This window comes from Pseudophryne corroboree, chromosome 1, assembly GCF_028390025.1.
Source record: "Pseudophryne corroboree isolate aPseCor3 chromosome 1, aPseCor3.hap2, whole genome shotgun sequence".
Lineage (NCBI taxonomy): Eukaryota > Metazoa > Chordata > Amphibia > Anura > Myobatrachidae > Pseudophryne > Pseudophryne corroboree.
The window spans coordinates 223030250-223055824 of NC_086444.1; the positions used below are offsets into that span (position 1 = coordinate 223030250).

The following is a 25575-nucleotide window of genomic DNA, read 5'->3' on the forward strand; positions in this document are numbered from 1 at the left end:
CGGCACCCCGGCCCCACTGCTTGTACGGTCTGAGTGTGGTCTATAATAGGCTTCGAAGCAGCAGCGGGAGCAGGAATGAACGGGTGGACACCGCGGTATACTGCCGCCGCATCAGGCCATTCATTCCCACTGCTGCCTCGGAGCCTATTATAGACCACACTACCAGTGGGGCCGGGGTGCCGTCCATACACAGTCCCCTGGTCTGGACACAAGGTGCAGGGGGAGAGTGCAGGGGGATAAGGAGGTGATGGGAGCACACAGGATGGGGCGGGGGTGGAGAGCGCGGGGTGCCCGGAGTATGAATGAGCCACCAGCGCCACCCACTCACTGTCCCCCCAGTACCTCAACTGCACTGCACTCAACCACTGCACACTACATATACACACACACACACACAATTGAGGCTATACCACGAGACAGAAACACACTACAGACACACAATGATGCTATACCGGGAGACACCACTGCACACTACAGACACACAATGAGGCTATACCGGGAGACACCACTGCACACTACAGACACACAGTGAGGCTATCCAGGGAGACACCACTGCACACTACAGACACACAGTGAGGCTATCCAGGGAGACACCACTGCACACTACAGACACACAGTGAGGCTATCCAGGGAGACACCACTGCACACTACAGACACACAGTGAGGCTATCCAGGGAGACACCACTGCACACTACAGACACACAGTGAGGCTATCCAGGGAGACACCACTGCACACTACAGACACACAATGAGGCTATCCAGGGAGACACCACTGCACACTACAGACACACAGTGAGGCTATCCAGGGAGACACCACTGCACACTACAGACACACAGTGAGGCTATCCAGGGAGACACCACTGCACACTACAGACACACAGTGAGGCTATCCAGGGAGACACCACTGCACACTACAGACACACAATGAGGCTATACAGGGAGACACACACACACTGCACATTATAGACACACAATGTTGCTATACAGGAAGATACATACACAGTACACATTGAGGATATACAGGGAGAGACACACACAGAAGCTCACATGGAAGACACACACCTCCACTCACTCTCACCTTACAAACTACAGCAGAGTGCACTGCAGACTCACTGACTGGGCCGGCCCTGGATCTGCAGCAACTCCTCCTCTGTCCTCTCCCTCTTACAGCAGCAGAAGCAACAGTGAGTAAGTAGCAGTCTGAGACCCGAGTAGCTCCGCCCCCGTTTAGGCCCCGCCCATGGGTCCGTTTAGGCCCCGCCCCCGGGTCCGTTTAGGCCCCCGGCCGAGATTATGCATCCCTGTCCAGAGCGCTCCCGAAAGGTTGGCTTCCAGCCCGGCCAGCGCTTCAGTATGAGCCTTGGTGTGCATGGGACCGGCCCCCTGGGAATCTACCCATGGACCAGTTCGCCCCTACACTGTAGCCACTGTTTGAAAGCCAGCAGCAGCACAATACATCCGGCCGCCACACACAGCGCTTTCAGTTTTGAATTTCCCGGAAGTTCAGTGAATAAATTAGATGACGTCACTGAGCTCTTACAGCTGCCTCTGGCACAGCACGGATCTTACTAAACTCTGTACTTGGTGCAGTGTCGGGGCTGATAATCGCACAGCGTGCCCCCCACCCCATCAACCACAAAACCCCTCACCCCCCTGTATAGCATAAACACAGCTAATTCCCCTAACACGCAAGAATTTCAGTTAGCCAGCAGATGTCAGTCATGTTTGTACACCCAAGTGAAGCCACTGTACACCCCCTGCTGGCGGCCACTGCGCAGGCGCAACAAATTGAAATTCCCTATCTCTATAATGGGGCATATTTTACTAAATTAAAAAAAACCTGTAACTTTCTGAAAAACCTTAACCCCAAAAGGCACTACACTGGGACATACTCTATCTAATAAAACAAACCCCAAGGCTTAATTCATCCTCTATCCTGAGTTATGCCTTCCCAAAAATCTCCTCATTCACTCTATAGGAAAACCATGTCAAAAAGCCATACAGGAAGTTGCAGAAAAAAACTGACAGTTGAAACTTTAGGTTACTCCCAATTCCTCATTTTTTATTATTTTACCCTGAAATTTGGCATGCAGCACCGGGTGACGATTCTACGCGCCCATGTCAAATTTCAGCTCAGTATGTCCAATCACTTTTGAGGTGTAGCCCCTCAAACACCATGCCCCCATCTCAGAAGTTCCCTATGGGAGAATTCCGTTTGTTCGATTCAGCCTTAATATAAGGGCACGACCGTGCCCTTATAATATATATACACACATATATATATATATATATATATATATATATATATATATATATATATTAGTACTGATCCAACAAACAGCTGCACTCAGAGTCGGTAAAAATTTAATCCACGCACTTTTTTGCAAATACTACATTTTACAGACTCTGAGTGCCGCTGCTTGTTGGATGAGTTCGCTATAGTGTGGTTTCCAGAGGCCACGAGAGCAAATTGCAACTCTGTAAGGGTGAGTGCCAATTCAGTCACAATATATATATATTTTCCAAAAACAAGGCATTCACTTCTTAACAATCCAAACAAATTTAATACTGTCACCACACAGCATAAAACAGCACCATAATGTAAACAGCTTGCGACTTATAAGTCCGTAATATCTTGCACAATGCTCTTAACAGCATATACTTATCAAATATTAGTCCTTAGTGATGTTGGTCTGTTGACTTCAGTCCCCTGGCTGTGAAAAGACCTCTTACTGCTGATACAATCGCCACCTCAAAGCATGGACGCCACAGTAGAGTCTAGAGCGTGGGACACCCCTAAGGCAACCCAACCAAACCACACTAAAGACTAGTGAGAGACAGGGGGTTAGCAGCTCTCATTACATGTACTTAGGGTGTGCAGTCTAGGGTCCTCCCCTCTATATATCCTTTATTGTGCTTTAGTATGTATGTTTGAAGGCAAGAGAGAGCTTCAGCCTGAAATAGCTCCCCTTCCACCTGTCCCTGACTGTTTTTAGTAGGAATCCTTGCACTTGCTGAACATTAAACAAGGCACTATTATAGGTAAGACCTGTATAAATGTATATAGTATGTCAGTTGTGGGGTAAGTTTTGGGGTGTGGGGATCCCCGATATGCTTTGATTTGTGCTGCTTCAAGGCATCACAATGTAACACTTATTTTAGCACTTGTTTGTTTTTATCCCTGTAACATTTTTCACACATTCATTATTCACCCCTGTAACACTCCTGACACATAGCAGGTGCTCTCACTTTTCTGATACTCTAACACTTCACTTGCTGTCTTTCACTAGTGTGTTACTTTGTGGGTGGTTTGGTCAAAGCTTTAGAATTACCCGATGATGAGGTTACCAGGACGTGGTGGGTAAGCCCTCTACGTAATTGCAAAATGTGTTACAATTCTAAGTAGTAATGTTTGAATAGTGCACCTGCATTCTCTCTTTTTGTGGTGTGGCACTAACAGTCTCAGCAGGGTAGCACCTCTTATTATATGTAAACCCCACCTCCCCCTCCCCCCCCCCCCCATGAATGCTCTGAGGAAACTAAGATAAAGCCTGGGGAAAATCAACATGGCTCATGAGTCTGTGTATTCACCATGCCACTGCCATTTATGTTGGTGAAGAAAGGGGCAATTTAATGCCCAAGGGGACTGTGTGCAGTGAGCGCCCTCCTCTGAGCACTGCTTACCTCATATCTTACCTTGTGCCGGCAGACTGGTACCTTCTCCTCCATTGCGCCATCTTCCCAATTATAATCAGGAAGAAGGTGCATCGCGCAAGAGAGCACAGTGCTAGAGTCTCTGCTATCACTGAGTGACTTCATTTTCCCAAACATCACAGAGAAGATGGTCCCACAGAGGAGAAGGAAGAGGGACCTGCTTACCGGCACAAGGTAAAGTATACTGGGTGCAGGGTGTTCAGTGCTGGGCTCACCTGGACCCAGTGACACATATGCAGTGCACACCCTGCACCCATTAGAAATACACCTGTGGGTGAGATCCACATACACCTGAGTGCCTGGGCCCCTGTGAAAAATACAGTTACACCACTATATCTTTTGTGTGAATCTGAGGAATACTTCCACCCAAAGCCTCATGCTTGCTCTACAGGAAAACACTGCAGCTAAATAGTTATATACCAGTTACATTCATGTACCCATTTTTGCCCAGATACTGGAGTAATGGGCCAGGAGTATCTGTACCACATTCTCAGAAAACGGTTATTCAGCAAGTTGCAAGGACTTTAATTGTCTTTTTGATAGATCTTGCTTTTTTATCATTCTGAATTTAAATGTCTTTTCTTAGACACTGCTGAATGCCTTATGTCATGTATTGTATCCTACTGAATACCTGGCACAATTTCCACTTTATACAGACAGAGACTGCATCAGTAACATTGTACTTGGCAGGCTCTGACTTTCTAATATGCACTAAGCCAGCTCAGCCTAGCTAACCAGGAAAATTACTTCCACTGAATATCACGTAACAAAGAATAACTGTTTATGAGACATTGGGGAGTAGATAGGGAGGACCTTGTGCTCTATTTCCCAAGGAAATAAGCAACTAATTAAAACTTTAGAAAGGAAATATTGTAGTGCTATTAAAAACGAAGAGAGACTTAAAATTACACATAAAGGAAACAGATATTAATGGGAAAACTGAATTTATGCACTTTCCCAACTAAGCAAAATATAAAACTGCATATATAGGAATATATAACATTTCATGCTGAAGCTGAACAACAAAATAATAATAAGACACAATACAAATAAGATATTAAACATGCAAGAAATGCTTGGCTTTAAAAGTCTTGCTACATAGCTTTACTTTATGATCCCAATCCACTTGTAAAAACTTTTATATACAATGTGAGGTGGATCTCTTTGGGCTCAATTATTGGATACCAAATGCCATTTTTTGAGTGTGCTGAGAAGCAAGTATGATGATAAATGATATGATACATAGAAACTGTCATCTAATCCTGACAACACTAATCAGCCTGGTCTACCTTGGGTCTCAGCTGAAGAAACCACTGCTGTCCCCTGGTGGAGGAAAAAAACATATTCCTGGCACATCTTTAAAGTAACGCTAATCCAACTTTTTAAAGTTCCCCTTTGAATTTCCAGAAAGCAAAAATGAAGAGAATAAATAATTCAGATCATATTTATGTTGCAGCACCATATATATTCCTTGCCAGCCATATATTGCACAATGATAATCTCTACAGCTAGGAATGCCTAGCACAGAACATAAACCCAGATACAGCCACATATTTTGCTGGTGATCACTCCTGCACCCCCCTTTACCGGTTAATGGGGACAGCTGACAAAAGGGAGATGCAGTAGCGGATCTTGCCACGGGCAAGCAGGACTTTTGCCCGGAGGGCGCCTGCGCCATCCGGAGGGCGCCGCACCATGGCAAGATCCGCTACTCTGTGCCCCCCGCTGCCCGCTGTGTCCCCCGCTGGTCCCGCTGTCCCCCGCTGTGAAGGGAAACTAGACGTTACGCGTCTAGTTTCCCTTTGTGTAGAGGACCTTTGCTGTGCGGTGCGCAATGACGTCATCGCGCACCGCACAGCATTGTGGGACTGACAGACGCTAGGGGTCATAATTGACCTCTAGTGTCTGTCATCCGAGGAAAGGAGCGGCGCCGGCGGAGATCTGCAGCGGTCGGGAGTGGGGATAGTAAGTAATATTTTTTTCTTTCAGCGGTGCTACTCCACTGTACAGGGGGCGTAACTGACCATGCCCCCTGTATGAAGCCACGCCCCCCATTTTCCGCCCGGGGCGCCAGAGGGTGTAGAACCGGCCCTGGGGAGATGGTCACAGCTCTCTGAGCGTGTCCCTAGATAAGATCATACAAAAAGGTTACATGCTACTGACAGTCAAGAAGAAAAATGACAGAGATAGGAACAGCTCTTCCAAGTAGGGACAATTTCTTTAGAACATAATAAAAAAGTTTTTTGTGCCAAATGTCACCTACAAGAAAATAAAATAAAAAAATGTGCCTATAATTTTATATATTGCTACAATATGTGGATTCTGAGTAATAATTAACTTTTTTTTCCTGTGCATATTTGTGGAATACTGAAAACTAGAATATAGTATCTTTTTAATTTTTTTATGAGATGAAGATAAACACATTGGATTTTAGGAAAATACATATATTAACGCTGGAAGTACAATGAAGTCAGCCAGTAAGAATGTCAGCATCATTAATTCACTATTACCAGTATCATGGGGACAATTACACATCAAAATCAGACGTGACATATAATAAATGCATATTTGCCTGTATGTCAGCATTACAAGTATGTGACCCTTTCATAGAGGAATGAGGATCCTTCCTTCCTGCTTGCTGCCCCCCAGACATATATCAGCGGAGCATGTTTTCCTTGCTAATCAGTACTGCAGCCAAGGGAAGCACTAAACTCTAGAAGTAGAAGAGAAAATTGGAAAGACAGATTCACAAGTCTATCCATGAGTTCTGTCCCTTCTAACAGCGATACATCTTGCCATCAGAGTAATTCATTTGACACACTCTCTCTGCAGCTGGCTCTTACCAGTCTTTAGTAAAAGATGGGTTTCTTCCTTGCAGTTAACAACTCATCATCTGCTGCCTATTTCAATTCTGCCATTCTATCCAGTTATTTTTTTCCCTGCCTAATGCAATTATTCTATAAGAAAGAAAATACAAAAAAACACTGCTAGAAGACAAAATGAAGCGGAGAGATTAATCCAGGTAACTGATAGATCATGGAGAGATGGAACATATTGAAATGTATTTTTGTTTCCAGTCTTGGTGGACTTAGATGGCCTGAGGCAGTGTTTTGTGGTGCGTTTCATCTCACCATGCTAGCGTGATTTCAGCAAAGAATGTAAGAGAGGCACAGTGCCAGGGATTTCTTTCATTCTATCTCTATTTCAAACCAACGCAATCACATTTGTTTTATCACCTTACTTCAATCACAATTGTAGCATTCTAGAAAAATGAAATTGGGGGTCATTCTGACGTGATCGCACGCTGCCGTTCATGGCAGCACAGCGATCAGGTCAGAAGTGCGCATGCACTGGCGCATGGCTGACAGCCGGCGGCTGTCGTTGCCTAGCGATCGCGTCTGCCTGATTGACAGGCATAGGCGGTCGCTGGGCGGGAAGGGGCGGCATGGCGGCATTTGGCTGACGTTTTGTGGGCGCGGTCCATACAACGCAAGCGTGGCCGGGCCATGGGGGGGCGGGCCGCAGCGGTTGCGTGACGTCACATGCAGCCTCTGCGACCCGGGCAGAGATGAGTAGCTCCCGGCCATCACACAAAAGCTGCGCTGGCCGGGATCTACTCCTGAAGTGCTGTGCGATGCTTTTCTACATCTGCAGGGGGGAATGGGGAGGGGGGAAGGGAGGGCCTGACATGCGGGGCGGACTAGCCCTGTGCTGGGCGTTCCCCCCGCATGTCTGTGTGCTTGATTGTAGACCTGCAAATTCCCCATGAACTTGTGACATCACCAAAGCATGAGGACTTTTTTTTCTATATACAGAAATAGTCGCGCTCATACAAGCTATGGCTATTTGCACCAACGACAGTTGCAAGCATATAGTTGCACACATGGCCCATTGACCTTACATTGACTTTACATTGTGCAATCGCGGGTACAAATAGTTACACTGAGTCGCTCCCGCGATATGTTTGCAGGTGTGTACGCATTGCGGGTAAGCTGAACATGACTACATCTGTATATATTTAGAGAATGTTTGCACTGTGGGGATATATTCATCAAAGCTTGGAGAGAGATAAAGTGGAAAGAGATAAATTACCAACCAATCAGTACCTACCTGACATTTTTCAAACACACCCTGCAAAATGACAGTTAGGAGCTGATTGGTTTGTACTTTCTCTGTCTCCAGGCTTTGGTGTTTTAAGTTGTACTTTGAACAGTATGCTGTATAGTGATTGAGTGCCTGTGGCTCTATCCACTATGCAAGAAGGCTGGCTTTTCCTAGTCAACTAGACTGTTTGGTTGTGTCTCTTAGTTACAGTACCTCACACCACAGGAGGCTATCCTATTAAGCTTGTGTTCATAAGAACCTGCCTTTGTAAACCACACATTTACCAAAAGCCAAGATGTTTTCTTACACCACTGGTATGGAGAAAAATGTTGCAGCATGAAACCCGATAATTCAGTTTAAAATAATTTGCAAGTAGTGTTTCACTGCAATATTAGAGCAGACAGACCCACAACATTTAGCACATCTTTTTACAAACAACAATTACTGCATGTGAGCTGAAAGACCATATCCTGCTCCTAGTGCCATTGGCTGGCTCCATGTAATTTGCTGTGACTGGCCACCTGCTCACATTATCATCATGACAGGTCCGCTGATCTGAGTATATTTAATATGGCAAGTATGTGGTCGGAAGCTTGCCTGGGTTCTATATAAATAGCTCAGCAACCAAAAAGGTCTGCACACACCTACTGTATAACATAGCTACCAACTGTTACAATTAAGGCAACAGAGTCTCTGTCCTGCCTAGCCCTCTTGGCTAATAGTTTGAGAGGTGAACAGGTGTTGTGCATACAGTACCTGCCACTACATGGCGTGGCAATGGCTTGTTGGATGGAGGGATGCAGAGAAAAGTGGCTGGCTAGTGCTTTTAAGTGCAGGCCACTGCAATATGGCCGCGCTAGTCACCCTAAATAACAGGCCTGGAGCTTTGCGAAGTATGCTACAGCATTGCATGTCAAGTGTGCAGTAGGAGGAAAGCCCATGTGTGTTGCTGGGCGACTGACAGATGTGTTGTCTGTATCTAGAAAACCCTGGGATATCTGAATGAATAGTTTATCTTTTTTTTTTTACACCAAACATCCATCCATGACTTCTTCCTCACAAATAATCCCAATCTTCAGGCAATAATAAAAATGTGTTACACAATCATACAATGCTCCACCTACAACCTGGTCACAGGGAGGTGTCCGTTTCATCCACGTCTCTAGCCATGGAAACAGATAAAGTAGGCGGGGGGGGGGGGGGGGCGCGGGGAGGTGCCCAAAATGGCTGCCTCATCTTTTGCATGCTCCTGATCATCTCCATAAAACAGCTTAAATTCTCCACAACTGACCTATGAACCATCATAAATATCCAAGGACTTACCTTTAACTTCTACTACTCTACGCGGACATCTCATCATAACCAACGGATTGCATTCCTGCGCTGAGATACACACTAGATTGAATCCTCTGCAACTCTCCACTGAGAAGTCCTTCAGTTTGGAATCTGCTGTACTCTGCATTGGACATCCCAGACAAGGTACTGTGGACTACAACCTATATCTGGCTCCATCCAGCCCCTCATTTAGTCATCATCCACCTCTGTTCTCTGAGCAACAAATAACCCTGACTTCTTGCATTTTTCAACTAATATCAGTATATTCAGGCTCTGAACGGCTTAAGGGTCACCATTTCAAATAGCAGGATCCCAGCCATTCCCCAGGACAAAGGATATCACTACCCCTACAAGAAATCTACTTCAAAGGCCCCACACACTGAGACTTTTCACACCTACACAGTAGGAATTGGATTCTAACATCTTCCACAAGCCTGCTCTGTCCCGGATTAATTTACTAAAACAGCACCAGAAAAGTAAAGTTATTTTATTTATCACTTGTTTCAAATATACACATTGGATTATTGGAGCAGCAATAGGTTATAGCAATAACTCTGTTCATGTACCCATTATAATTTTGGATCACATATCGAATTGGGAAAAAAAAAAATATATATATATTCACTTTTTGTGAATACACTTTGATTACACAGACTCCGAGTGCCGCCTCTTTTTTCCTTTGTTGTATATACCGGAGGGAGACCCCCGGACGGGGAAGGCACAGGAGCAAGACACATCCCGCTGTGGATTACGTGAGTGCCGGGGTTACTGCATAGATATATATATATATATATATATATATACAGTTTTCTCTCCCTCTCTCATCATCATATGCAGCTCATACTTATAGTAATCTGTCATTGATTACCCAATGTATACGTATTCCTCCAGCTTCATTCTTTCACTCCGCCCACCACGTTCCGCAGTTCCTATTACACCATCACAGGCTTCTATCCTCCAATCCCTTGGCATTTTAAAAAGAAAACACAGGCGCATTCGTGGGAAGCGAGCAGGCCGGAAACTTCTTTTCTCCCGGTAACCACCTAACTCTTTTGCCCACCTGCTCACCCCCAGCTTCAAAGAACAATCAAATAGAAGTGATACCCAAAAGACGGCCCTGTGCTTGGAAGAACAGAACTGTCAATTATCGCTTGGTAACCCCCATACCCAGAGCTCCTGCACCTAACATAAAGAAAACTGAAGGCACACTGATATGCCCAATCAGGTCAGTCCTTTGTAATGCCAGATCTATAAGAAACAAGACTGCAACAATTGCTGACCTTATTGAATCTGCAGATCTAGCCTGTATTACAGAGACCTGGCTAGATGAAAATGCAGCACCTATATTGGAGGCTGCAGTCCGAACAAACTACTCTGTCATCCACAACCCAAGACTGAACCGCAGGGGTGGTGGGGTGGCTATCTGCTTCAAAAAAGACCTTAAACTTAGGGTCCACCCTATTGAAATTACTCGCTCATTTGAGTGCATTGCTGCCCGGAGTTCGACAGGATTAGGTTTCAGAGTACTTCTCATTTACCGACCCCCTGGAGATGGAAAGATATTTCTACAAGAAATTGCAGACACTGTTGCTGGCCTGGTTCTGGAACATCAAAGATGGCTCATCCTCAGGGATTTCAATGCATGGGTGGATGATGAGCTCTCTCGCCTTGGCCAAGACCTCCTGTGCACAATGAATGGTCTGGGCTTCACACAGATCATTCCTTCTGCCACACATAACAGTGGTCACACTCTTGATCTTGTCTTTCAGATTGGATTAGAAGTATCTGACCTAAAAATAAACCCAGTCATCTGGTCAGACCACCAAGCCCTTTGGTTCTCAGTTGCAACCCCTCAAATAAAATCTCTGCCCGTGGAGTTGACCAGGTATCGTCCAAGGAGGGGTATGACTCCCCAGGCTCTAACAGCAAATCTGGATCTCTCTGCTATACTAGGTGCCTGTGAAGATCCCTGTTCCCTAGTCCATTATTATAATAGGGATGTTATGGCTGCAATTGATATTATCGCCCCTGTGCGTATAAGACCTCGTAAACCACAACATTGAGCTCCCTGGTCCGACAACAGTGTTAGTGAGCTCAAGAAAAGGGGGTGTAGACTGGAAAGACGATGGATGAAGACTAACCTAGTGGATGACAAAATAAAACTAATAAAGCATAATGAAGAATATCAATCGACAATCACCCGTAAGAAATCACAGTTTCTGTCAAATGAGATCACGGCAGCAAACAATAGGCCAGCTCAACTTTTCCGCACAGTGGAGATGCTTTGCAAGCCAGCATGCCTGCAGACTGATGAAACCCTCTCCCAGGCAAGATGCAACGAGTTTGCAAACTTCTTTGCAGATAAAATATCCACCATTCGGGCTGGAATCTCCACAGTGCTATCAAAGGAGTGTCAAACTACAAAACCTGCCAATATAAGCCACTTGCCTTCATGGACCAGCTTTCACCCAGTGGATGTAAAGGACATTGCTGAAATTGCTCAGATTTTGAGTCCCACCACCTGTGATCTGGACCCTGCCTCAACCAAGCTTCTAATAGGTTGTATGGATATAATTGGTCCTGTCCTTGCAAAAATTGTTCAATGCTCTTTGCAGACAGGCATATTTCCTGGACCCCTAAAGGAAGCAATTGATAGACCTCTTCTTAAAAAATCTAATTTAGATCCCGACTGCATGACCAACTATAGACCGGTATCAAACCTTCCTTTTCTAGGAAAGGTTATTGAGAAAGTTGTTGCAAATCAACTGGAAACCTGCCTGACAACCCATGATATCTATGATCCATTCCAATCAGGATTCAGGAGAAGACACAGCCCTGGTGTGTGTGTTATATGATCTTCTGACGGCAAGAGACAGAGGCGACTGTTCAATATTAATCCTTCTGGATCTCTCTGCAGCATTTGATACCATGGACCATGGGCTTCTGATTGTGCGTCTGATACATTTTTGTGGACTGGATGGCACAGTCCTAAATTGGTTCAAATCATTTCTCACAAGCAGGTCACAGAGAGTATCGTCTGGATTATACTCATCACCACCAGTGCCATTGCCATGTGGTGTCCCACAAGGTTCTATACTATCCCCCATGCTTTTTGCAGTATACATGCTCCCGCTGGGTGGAAGTAATCAGGCGCCATGGGCTAGTCTACCACTGTTATGCAGATGATACACAACTGTACTTGTCCTTTGCTCCGGGCACTGATAACCCAATAGCAACCCTAAATGGCTGTCTAGCTGAACTCCAGGAGTGGATGAGTGCTAGTTGGCTGCGACTGAACCCGGATAAAACAGAGGTCCTTATGATAGGACCACAACATCAAAGGACAAGACTGCAGCATAGCCAACCAACTGGACTTACATTCGGGGATTCGGAATTACAAACCACTGATCGTGTGCGGAATCTTGGCATTGTCCTGGATGGTGGCTTGACACTTAAACATCAGATATCAGCCACAATCAAATCCTCATTCTTTCACCTGAGGAACATAGCCAGAATCAAGCACTTAATTCCCTCAGATGATCTGCCAAAAGTTATCCACGCATTTGTATCATCTCGATTAGACTACTGTAATGCCCTCTACCTTGGTCTCCCAGCAAAAGAATTGCACGGCTTACAGTTGGTGCAAAACACAGCTGCCAGGCTGTTAATCAACCAGCCCCATTCTAGCCACATAACACCAATACTCTACTCCCTTCACTGGCTGCCTGCAAGATGGCGAATCATCTACAAGATTGGCTTACTGAGTTTCAAAGCACTACATGACCAGGGCCCAAGGTACCTCAAGCAGCTACTGACCCCATACTGCCCCACTCGATTACTGCTATCTGTAGATGAAGGACTTTTAGCAGTACCTAGAATCTCCCGTAATTCATCTGGGGGTCGAGCTTTTAGTCATGCGGCTCCGACTCTATGGAACTCACTTCCCCGCACAGTGCGAGAGGCCCCAACTATAGAATCCTTCAAAAGTAGACTCAAGACTTTCCTTTTTACTCAAGCATTCCCGTAATTGTCCCTTTAGTATCTCCATGCTTCTGTATTTTATGAAAATCTGTTCTGTACTTCATTATTTTCTGTACTATATTATGCTATGTATTTGTTAAGCGCCTTGAGTCCTATTGGAGAAAGAGCGCTATATAAATAAAATTATTATTATTATTCCTTTACACACATTGCACAATCACAGTTCTACCAAATTTTCCATCACTCACACACATATCTTTTGAACCATATGCTATAAAGATTTTAAATTCAACTTCTCCAGGTGTTTCTGTGAGCCATCAACACCATGGACCATCACACCAATTTTTATCTTTACATTTTTGGGACTGGTTCTTTCATAAGTTACAGATGGAACCACGCTAGTTGTGACTCTGTCAGTGCCTGGGCAAGCCCGCCCGTGTGTACCTAATGCCGAGAGCATCTCTGTCCGGCCGGGTGCGCGCGCCCATGACGGAGACGCGCCCCATTTACTAGAATGGGAGAGTGTCTCCATTGCGCACCCGGACGGAGACGCTCAGAATGGGAGCGTCTCTGTACGCTCCTGGCGTGACTAGGCAGACAAATTTTTAGGTTTAGATATAATTTAATTTTGTCGTTTCTAAATTGCTAAATGTTGCACCCTCAGGGAATAAACATATGAAGTGGAAGGTCAGAAGGGTGCAGGGCTGGTCCCAGAGGAAAGGCCACCAGCCCACAGTAACTCTCTATACACTATAGGGGCTGGAGCTGAGTGCAGGGCATAGGAGGGCATTGGACACGCACAGAGAAGGGCTGCGTGGAGGGGATGTAGTTAAAATGCCGCCGGCGGGATCATGGCAGTCTAAATACCTAAGCCAGAATCCCGAACGGTGGCATAATGCTGGTATCAAAATCCTGACGTTCTTTTAGCGGGATGCACTCGCGTCCTGCCATGGGGGGGGAGGGGAAGAGGTTAGGTTTAGGATTAGAAGGGGTGCTAGGGTTAGGAAGCTGGGACAGGGATGGGTTGATTAGGTACCGGGGGGTGGGGAAGGGGGTTAGCGTTAGGCACTGACAAGGGGAGGTTAGGATTAGGTAGCGGGGAAGTGAGGGTTGGGCACCACCGGGGAGGGTTAGGCACCCATAAGGGAGAGCTAGGGTTGGGGAAGGGGTGGGTTAGGGTACTTTCTGGGAGAGCAGTGGAATGGGAATTATCTTCATCCTGACACTGCCTGTAGTAACCCTAGAAGGCAGCTGCACTGTACCTAATTGGCCCAATACATTGGCGCCTCTCAAATATTTGCTGCCACCCCCTTAATCCCCCGCCCGTTCCGACACCTATGCCGCCACCTCAATATTTCTAAAACCGAGCTAACAAAAGTTACACACCTAACATCTCTATATCTGTTGACAACAGGACAATAAGTTTGTTGCCTAGGTGTCATCTCTGACTAAGGACTGTCTTACTTGTCTTTATCTAAGCAGTCTTTCACCACCTACAATTATTTTAAACACAACAACTAGGCAAACTGCTGACCTGCATTATCAGTGCTTACAGTGGCTGCCTGTATAATACCAAGTCCAATATAAAGTACTTTGATTTACATCTAATGGTGGGTACACACTACATGATGTGTGCACCCAGCGACATCATGGACAACAGGACCTGGTGGTGGGGGTGAAGGGCGCACAACATCTGCAAGTGCATAAACACTTGTTTATGCCGGCAGCGATGGATCAACAGCTCGGGGCATGCTGCATTAGGCAGTGTGGCCCTCTCTATCGATGTCTAAGATCGGCCCTGCATGCAGGGCTGACGGAGGATGTTGCTGATGATGTGCGGGAGTGCACATCAGCGACATAATGTGTACACATTAGAAAATGTGCCCGATATGTCAGTCAGATCCTCCAGATCAGATGACATGTTGTCTACTGTGTACCCAGCTTTAAACCATCTATAAAATGACAAGAAAATACTTCTCTTAAGTATTCTCAGAATATCTCCCATATCAACCCCTCTACTTCGCGCAATATACGGTACTATATGTGTCAGCTACACTTATTACCTGATCCCATTTAGCATCCAATCCTTCAAATGTTTCCTGAAAACTTACATCTCCAGATAGACATTCCCTAAAATGATCACGTAACCTCTGTAAATTATTCCTCTCAACTACCACCCCAGACTGCTCTGCGCATGTATCACATAGCCCAACAAGCTCTTTTTACCCCTGCACTCTGGCCGGACTAATAAACTGTATCGCATGCAATATTTAAACTCCTGCATTATACTGTATTACTGTTATCCTTTAGATTGTAAGCTAGTGAGCAGGAGCTTATTGACGGTAGTCTGTCTGTTAATAGCTAGTCTCATTTTATTATAGAAAAAAATAGGATTTTAATACCTACCGGTAAATCATTTTCTCCTAGTCCGTAGAGGATGCTGGGGACCACTTCGGTACCATGGTGTATAGACGGTTCCGCAGGAGCCATGGGCACTTTAAGACTTTTCAAGGGTGTGAACTGGCTCCTTCCTCTATGCGCCTCCTCCAGACCACAGTATAGGAACTGTGCCCAGGGAGATGGACATTTCGAGGAAAGTAATGACTTTTAATTTAACGGTGAGATTCATACCAGCTCACACCTTAACCGTGCTGCACAACATGGCATTCAACACAACACATGCCAACGGGCATGAACAATCTTTGCAGCAACATGCTGAAAATAACTGTAACACAACACTTGTGGAACTACAAACTAATAACTGCAGGTAAAGTAAGCACTGGGTCGGGCGCCCGGCATCCTCTATGGTCTAGGAGAAAATGATTTACCTATTTTCTCATACGTCCTAGAGGATGCTGGGGTCCACTTCAGTACCATGGGGTTATACCAAAGCTCCAGTACGAGCGGGAAAGTGTGGATGACCCTGCAGCACTGATTGCCCAAACTGTAGGTCCTCATCGGCCAAGGTGTCAAACTTGTAAAACTTAGCAAACGTGTTTGCCCCTGACCAAGTAGCTGCTCGGCAAAGTTGTAATGCCGAGACCCCCCGGGCAGCCGCCCAGGACGAGTCCACCTTTCTAGTAGAATGGGCAGTCACAGAATTCGGTATCGGCAATCCTGCCGTAGAATGAGCGTGCTGAATCATACCTCTGATCCAGCGCGCAATAGTCTGCTTAGAAGCAGGACACCCAATCTTGTTGGGAGCATACAGGACAAACAGAGCCTCTGTTTTCCTTATCCGAGTCATTCTTGCGACATAGGTTCTCAAAGCCCTGACCACATGAAGGGACTCTGAAGCAGCGATGGTGTCAGTAGCCACTGGCACCACAATAGGTTGGTGTATATGGAAAGAAGAAAACCACCCTTGGAAGAAATTGTTGACGAGTTCGTAACTCAGCCCTATCTTCATGGAAGATCAGGTAAGGGCTCTTGTGAGACAAGGCCCCTAACTCAGACACCCTTCTTGTGGATGCCAAGGCCAACAGCATGACCACTTTCCAAGTGACAAATTTCAACTCCATCTCCTGGAGAGGTTCAAACCAATCCGATTGAAGGAATCATAACACCACGTTAAGATCCCCTGGTGCCACAGGAGGCACAAATGGAGGTTGGATGTGTAGCACCCCTTTCACGAAAGTCTGAACTTCTGGAAGGGAGGCCAATTGTTTCTGAAAGTAGGATCCGGCGCTTAACAGCCATGCCGTCAAACGTAGCCACGGTAAGCCGTGATACACGCACGGCCCCTGCTGTAGCAGGTCCTCGCGATGAGGAAGAGGCCGAGGATCTTCTATGATCAACTTCTTGAAGATCGGGATACCAAGCCCACCTTGGCCAGTCTGGGACCATGAGGGTCGCTCAAACTCCTGTTCTTCTTATGATTTTGAGAACTTTTGGTATCAGTGCAAGTGGAGTAAAGACATATACCGACCGGAACACCCACTGGGTCACTAGTGCATCCACTGCTATTGCTTGAGGGTCTCTCGACCTGGAACAATATCTCTGAAGCTTCTTGTTGAGACGAGATGCTATTATGTCTACTTGAGAAACTCCCCAAAGACCTGTCACCTCTGCGAAGACTTCTTGGTGGAGGCCCCAATCTCCTGGATGGAGATCGTGTCTGCTGAGGAAGGCTGCTTCCCAGTTGTCCACTCCCAGAGTGAAAATTGCCGACAGAGCTCTTGCATGTCTTTCTGCCCAGCGGAGGAACTTTGTCACCTCTGCCCTTGCTGCTCTGCTTTTCGTTCCGCCCTGACGGTTTATGTACGCGACTGCTGTAACATTGTCTGACTGGATCTGTACGGTTTGATCTTGAAGAAGAAGATGTACCACTTGTAGAAGGCCGTTGTAGATGGCTCTCAACTCCAGAACGTTTATGTGAAGACAAGTTTCTTGACTTGACCATCTTCCTTGGAAGCTCTCCCCCTGTGTGACTGCTCCCCAGCCTCGGAGACTTGCATCCGTGGTCACCAGGATCCAGTCTTGAATCCCGAACCTGCATCCCTCTAGGAGGTGAGAACTGTGTAGCAACCACAGGAGCTAAATTCTGGCTTTGGATGACAGGATTATCCTCTGATGCATGTGTAGATGGGATCCGGACCACTTGTCCAATAGGTCCCCCTGGAATATTTTGGCATGGAATCGGCCAAACTGTATGGCCTCGTAGGCCGCTACCATCCTTCCCAACAACCGAATACATTGATGAATCGACACTCTTGTTGGTTTCAGAATTTGTTTGACCATTCTCTGGATTTCCAGAGCCTTTTCTACTGGAAGAAATACCCTCTGTACTTCTGTGTCCAGTATCATCCCGAGAAAGGACAATCATGTCGTCGGTTCCAATTGTGACTTTGGAACATTTATGATCCAACCGTGACGTTGGCGTATTGTCAGGGAGAGTGCAATGTTCTGCATCAACTTTTCCCTAGACGGCGCTTTTATCAGAAGATCGTCCAGATAAGGAATTATATTGACTCCTTGCAGTCGGAGGACCATCGTCTAAGCCATTACTTTGGTGAATACCCTTGGTGCCGTGGAGAGTCCGAACGGCAACGTCTGAAACTGGTAATGACAATCATGTACTGCGAATCTCAGATAAGCTTGATACGGGGGATAAATGGGAACATGTTAGTAGGCATCTTTTATGTCCCCTGACACCATGTATTCCCCCTCCTCCAGACTGTAAATCACTGCCCTCAGAGATTCCATCTTAAACTTGACCCTTTGCAGGTAGAGATTCAGATTTTTCAGGTTTAGAAATGGTCTGACCGAGCCGTCCAGCTTCGGAACTACAAATAGGCTTGAATAAAAACCTTTCTTCTTGTTGAGACAAGGGAACCAGGACAATGACTTGATCCTGACACAATCACTGTATTGCTGCTGCTACCACTTCCCTATCCGGGACAGAAGCTGGTAAGGTCGATTCGAAAATATGGCCTGGGGAAATGTCATTAAACTCCAGTTTATACCCATGGGACTCTCTTTGTACGGCCCACGTGTCAAGGCCAGATTGAACCCAGAACTGACTGAAGAGTTTCAGACGTGCCCCCACCTGTGCGGACTCCCGCAAGGGAGCCCCAGTGTCATGCTGAAGATTTGGCATAAGCAGAGGTTGATTTCTGCTCCTGTGAGACACTGTGGACTTTATTTCCTTTTCCCCTACCTTTACCCACAAAAAAAGGGGGGCCTTTACCTTTTTTTTTTTTTTTTTTTTAGGGGTCCAAAAGACTGCATCTGAGAGTGATGTGTCTTTTACGCCGGTACAGGAGCATTAGGTAAGAATGTCAACTCTACCTGCGTTAGCCGCAGAACTAAAGCATCCAGCCCATCTCCAAATAAGGCCTCACCTTTATACGGGAGAGCCTCCATATTCCTTTTGGAGTCTGCGTCAGCATTCCATTGGCTAATCCACAATGCCTTCCGCGTTGAGATTGCCATGGTAGCGTTTCTTGATCCCAAGAGACCAATATCTTACATGGTTTCTAGTACGTACGCAGCAGAGTCTATGATATGACCTAACGTTAGGAGAATCTCGTCTCCATCTATTGTGTCAATGTCTAATGACAAGTTTTCTGACCACCTTTCAATAGCACTACTCACCCACTCACAGACAATGGTAGGGCTGAGTAGTGACCCACTGGCCACATCAATAGATCACCTCACGAACTTGCAGTCTGCCGGCTCCTTAAGTGAAGCCATTCCAGGCGCAGGGAGAAACACATTTTTCCTTTTATGACGACAGGGCCCTGTTTAAAATGTGGGGTGACTCCCACCTTTTGGAAAAAGGTAAGCTGCCTGAACTCCTTTTAGGAATCTGAAATTTCTCAGACTCCCTCCAAGACTGTTCAACTCATGAGGTGGAGGGAAAATTACATTACTTCTTTACTAAAGTAAACCCTCTCCTGTGGTAAAAGAGGGGGCTTCGTAACTTCTAACACCTCCTTTATAGCTAAAACATGTTTTAAATTCTTTTCGCTAACTTAGGACCTATTCCCCTGGAATCACTAGTGTCGACACAGGAATCAGAGTCCATGTCGGTATCAGTGTGTACTAATTGTGCAAATTTGTATGTGACCCAGAGGGGTCCCTGTGGATGAAAGGCAGAACTATTAAAAATCACATCTTCAACAGATTATTTTCAGTTTTCTGCATGAGATTCAGTCCAACCTCTTACTGATATGATTCACACTATCACGTAACCTTTCACCCAGCCAGGCTCTTGGTGTCCTATTACAACTCTGTGTCCCTAACATGGCTCCCACAGAGGAAGAGCTCCCTGCCTCAGACATGTCACACACGTGCACAATTACACCACAGACACTCCGGGCTTATAGGGGACAGACCCACAGTAAAATCTGTCAGAGGGACACAGAAATGAATTGCCAGTCCACAACCCAGCGCTTAAATAAAAAATCCATGTGTCGTGTACTTTGTACACAGAGACTCTCCGCTCTCTCTCTCTATATATATATATATATATATATATAGCCATAATATCACAATATACACTTTCCCCCCCTCTTTGTACTCTGATACTAAACAGAAACTGAGAGGAGGATCAGCGTTTCTTCCCCTGCATTTTGCTGGAAGAAAATGGCGCTGAGCAGTGTGCTGGCTGACTGAGGAGGAAGCACCGCCCCCGCAATGGTGTGTTTCTCCTCAGCATTTATGAGGTAATTTTTTATACTGGCGGGGGTAGGACTGTGCCTCAGCATCTTATGCCCCTTTATTTGCCAGTTTTACTAGGTTTCATGCTGCCCAGGGCGCCCCCCCACGCCCTGCAGTGCCTGTGTATGTGTGGGTAGCATGGCGCGCAGCGTTCCCGCCCGCTGCGCGGTGCCTTTTAGCCATCACGGTGTCTGAAGATTTCTTCTTACACTCACCTGTCTTCTGACTTCTGGCTCTGTAAGGGGGGTGATGGCGGGCTGTGGGAGTGAGCACATAGTCGCAGCTAGCGTTCAGTTCCCTTCAGGAGCTAATGGGGTCCTGTCAGCCAGAAGCAGAGCCATGAAACTATTCAGAAAGTTGGTTCCTACTTCTGCCCCCTAAGTCCCACGAAGCAAGGAGACTGTTGCCAGCAGTTCTCCCTGAAAATAAAAAACCTAACATAAGTCTTTTCAGAGAAACTCAGTAGAGCTCCCCTAGAGTGCATCCAGTCGGCCTGGGCACATTTTCTAAACTGAGGTCTGGAGGAGGGGCATAGAGGGAGGAGCCAGTTCACACCCTTGAAAAGTCTTCAAGTGCCCATGGCTCCTGCGGAACAGTCTATACCCCATGGTACTGAAGTGGACCCCAGCATCATCTAGGACGTATGAGAAATCAATGCAATATACTGACACAAAAACAACAATAATAATAATAATAATCATAATAATAATAATAATTTGTCTATTTGAATTTATTTGTCTACATCTCATCCCAGGGTGTCATATAAAGGAAAAGTGAGGCAGAATTAGAAGGCAAACATACAGTAATTTGACAAAACAAATAAATATCATCTGTATTTAAAAATCAATAGATAAAAATGCATACTTGAATCAATAGGTGGGAGGGTTCTGAATATCAAAATAGCAGTAAGCAGCTTATAAGTGTTAACAATAGTAGATAGCACAATTAAAATGTCAGTAACAAATGACATCTATGCTAAAGTTAAAGTATGTTTATATAGCCCTAACAAGTTATAACAGGTATAAGTCTTACTGAGGGACAAATCCTCCTTTGTGAAAATCCCAATGATGATATCATTAAAGTTTCATGATAGCTTATGTCAGTATTGGGTGTCGTGCAGGAGCAATTTAAAAGCTGAAAACCATTTCTTATGGCTTTTGCCCGTTAAACAGGGACCAGCTCCTGTCAATGAAATCCAGGATCTTATGAGGACATATTTGTTCAAGTATTTCATCCAAAAATAAACAGGATACAACTGACTGGTGCATGACGGCACCGCACAACACAGCATACAGTCTGGTTGTGTTGGATGGATACGCTGCATAGTTTGAATTAAGACTGAGTTGAGTAAGTTTATGTCTAAAATATGCATAGTAAATTATAAGACACACTGTAGTAGGAAACAAAATATTAGATTTCATATTTATTACATCCTTTAAAGGCATTTTATTTTGCAAGCTTATTAATGCAGTCTTATATACTTTGTAAAGTATATAATAAATGGATGTGATATGAAATGTCAGCATTATGTCAACATGTTCTGAACGTTGACTTGTTCAAACTGTTGAAATGTGCATGTCCAAATTCACAATGTTGATGCAGACATAATGTTGACATGTTGAAAGGGTTGATATACACAATGAATGTTGACAGTAAAAATGCCTATTCTAGTCCAACCTTAATCTTCATTGCAGATTACCCTATGTTCATGTGTCGGCATTCATGTCAACCTTTTGAAAATTATTTCTGAGTCAGCAATTGTGAAATGTGGACATCCTGACTACATAACTAAAAAAATATATATACACATTATATAATTTATAAACAAAAATTACATTCATGATTAGTAGAACCAACTCTGATCTCCATTACGGATGTTTCTATTTGAGTAACACTTATTTATTATGTAACAAGCATAAGAACATGAAATCAACATATTCTGGTGTGCTTTGTATCCACTTGAAAGTACAAGGCAGCATAAGTTTGTGTCTCACTTGGATATCATATTTTTATAACTTCAATTTGATTTATTGACTTGTACAAATTAGACTTGGATGCCAGTAACTACATTGATGGTTATAATGGTATGTAGCCACGTTCATCGCTGCTGCTGCGCTACACAAATAGTGCAGGTTGGAGAATTAATGCGTGATAAGGCACAAGAGGATCCACAGAATGGAATACACAATATCACCGCTGGATGGCAATTGTTACACTAATGAAAACTACAGTACAGTGCTGAATAGCAGTGGAACGATATGTCAATACAGAATACTGTACAATGTATCAAGCTCTGACAAGCGCTTGTAAATACAGTAGTTCTTTTTTTAAAACAATACTGCAGAGCGGAGTATGAAATGACTGGAATGGCAGGCACCCAGTGACAACATGCCTTACAACTGAACACTCTCTTGGTGATGATCCCTACATTAACTAGAAATGTAAACACAGAAAAAGATTTGCTCAGCATCTCAAACACACACAAAGAAAAGTAGAGTTCAGAGTTCCACAAAGCTCTCTAAAATAAAAAACAATCATTACAATCAACAATAGAGTTGGGACACACAGCACTATAAAATAAAAATTACTATGAATGTCATCATGATGTCACTGCAGGTGTCAGCTACCTGTCTCTATGGCTCTCTTAGCATAGTGGTATCGCCGATGGTTACCATGCCTGTAGGCTAGGGTTCGATTTCGGCAAAGGACATACTTGTATTGTATCTCTGTGTAAAAAGTAGCATGCACAGCTTTTGTTATTTTCCCAAAATAAATTCTGTCGTACTTAGTATACAGACTGTATACAGTCAAAATCAGAAAAAAGCGTGGATGCTACTTTTTACACAGATATATAATACAAGTGTGGCTTTTAAAATTACAAGAGTCTTATCTTTATGAGTTTACTGTACTTCTTCCTGGGCCTCTCCATTACTTTAATGGGCAGCCTCCCCCATGCCTAATCCCACCCTCCGTGAGATTTCACAGACTAGGTATAGTGCTTAGTAAATGACAAACACAAGACAGACGGTAAACTACTGTATGTAAATGATTGGCGAATGCTGGCTTTGGTTGGGGGAAGGGAACCCAGAAGGCAAATAAGGCATGTTCATTTGTAAGGCATGTTAGCATTGTGCATGCACCGTGAAATGCCTGTCATGAGTGAGCAGTCAGTTCCTGGGCAGCTCTGGTAACTTTGGGCGTCTTTTTTTGCCATAAATGCATCTTATATGCATGGATATGTGAATAGGATGCACCAGCAGCTTCTGATGATTAAAATAATAATAATAATAATAATAATGGCGAGTACATATAAGCAGAATGTGTGGACACAAATATGAAAATTCTTATTAAAAACAAGCATCAACACTCCAAAATTATTTGTGTGACCTTATGATCATGCTGTAACTGTAATGTGTTAACATTACAGTTACAGTGGCAGTATAAATCATATGAAATAAAGTAGTTATTGGTGTCTACATTAACAGTAACAACAGCATGAAAAGACATATCATGCTACATTGTTAATGTACACAAATAAATGTGAACTAGCTATCCAATAAATTCCCAATAAGGAGAAACCTAATTACTTGTAAGCACTATCAGTATTGCAGGTACTGTGTACAGGTCAACAATTACTAAACAAACTAATTTCCTAATTGCTTGAGACATGTCAGCTTGTACAAATTATGTGCACATGGAAGGTGCGATGTACAGTAAATTCTGCATTTATTGCCTACTACACATATTTCACAGTATGTTGAACATGTTCTTAAATCAGCTCATAAATAAATGTGGCTAAGTGGATGCAGCTGTAGATCAGTGTAAAGAAATAAATACCGTGATCTGTGATCTTGCAAGTTACTAAGTACAGCTCTTTCAGGCTTCGGCCTTCCTTTGCGATGACTTCAACACATCTGCACAGAAGACATTAGAGAAAAAGAGATTGTTATGGCTGAGTTTGTACTGAGCAATTTCTTTCATTACTACTGATTGATTTTGTGCCTGGACATGTACACAGTCAGGGAAATGCAGAGAAATATACAGATAAAGCAAATCATTACATTAGCCAATAGTGCAACGCACATGTAGTATGGGTCCGACAATGTTATATGCTACTAAACACTTATTAAGTGGCCTATTGTTTATTTAAAAAAGAAAAAAATGTCTTGATTTTGGGGAGTAATGCGGCTGAATGGATAGGGGCACCGGCTGCAGGGCCATAACTAGGTGTGTGCGAAAGGGGAACCGCACATAATGCTGCAGGGTAGGGGGCGCTGTTGGCGGCACTTGTCAATGATTTGTTTTAATTACTTTTACTTGCAGCTTCCCCCCTTTTTGAAGTCCAGCATCTCCTGACCGCCCCTGTCTCCTACCCTGACCCCTTCTGTCACTAACAACTATACAACATTCATGAACTCAATTTGAGATTTTTTATGAGTAGGTGTTTGATTAGAATTCTACAGGTTATAGGTTAGAATCCTGGGTATGGCAGTATATTGAAATGTGTTATTTAATAAAGGGTATTGCAACTAAATAGCAATGAGTAAAGTACATGAATGTGGTATAAAGAGGATTTGTGTCCAGATCCATTTTCTTGCAAGTGGTCTATAAATGTGTGTGTACTGTATTATATATATATATATATATATATATATATATATATAAAATCAAAGTCCTTAGACCGGCACTCCCATTACGTCAATAGTATACTCCGGTGCCCTCAATTCCAGTAGTACCACGGATCCAAAAACAAGCAGCGGCACTCGGAGTTTTGAAAAGTGAAAACTTTATATTTCAAAATGGCAACATACAAGCTCCAACGTTTCGGGGCTCAGCCGCCCCTTTGTCAATGCTCCTTGACAAAGGGGCGGCTGAGCCCTGAAACGTTGGAGCTTGTATGTTGCCATTTTGAAATAAAAAGTTTTCACTTTTCAAAACTCCGAGTGCCGCGGCTTGTTTTTGGATCTATATATATATATATATATATATATCCAGGGGCTCTGAAGAAAACCACTCTGCACTGTCGGTCTATATGCAAAGGAATCTTTAGGAAGAAAAATAATTATTCTTTCATCTCTAAAAGTGAGTGCTGGTATATTCTTTATTTTCATTACCTGGGAAGATTGAGTTCGTAGATGGATAGATGGATAGATGGATAGATGGATAGATAGATAGATAGATAGATAGATAGATAGATAGATAGATAGATAGATAGATAGATAGATAGATAGATAGATAGATAGATAGATGGATGGATAGATAGATAGATAGTATGGG

The 25575-nt window shown here is 44.3% G+C and overlaps 1 protein-coding gene across 3 annotated transcripts in view; it reads right to left on the reverse strand.

Moving 5' to 3' along the window:
• FBXL17 (F-box and leucine rich repeat protein 17) overlaps positions 1-25575 on the reverse strand; it is a 1047892-nt gene that overhangs the window by 288149 nt on the left and 734168 nt on the right. For 2 of the 3 annotated variants that reach the window (XM_063964092.1, XM_063964089.1), the window contains exon 7: positions 24136-24212. In XM_063964092.1, coding sequence (XP_063820162.1) covers positions 24136-24212 — 77 coding nt within the window. Of the gene's footprint in view, positions 1-6225; positions 6428-24135; positions 24213-25575 lie in introns of those variants that run through there. The other variant, XM_063964090.1, reaches the window with a different exon arrangement.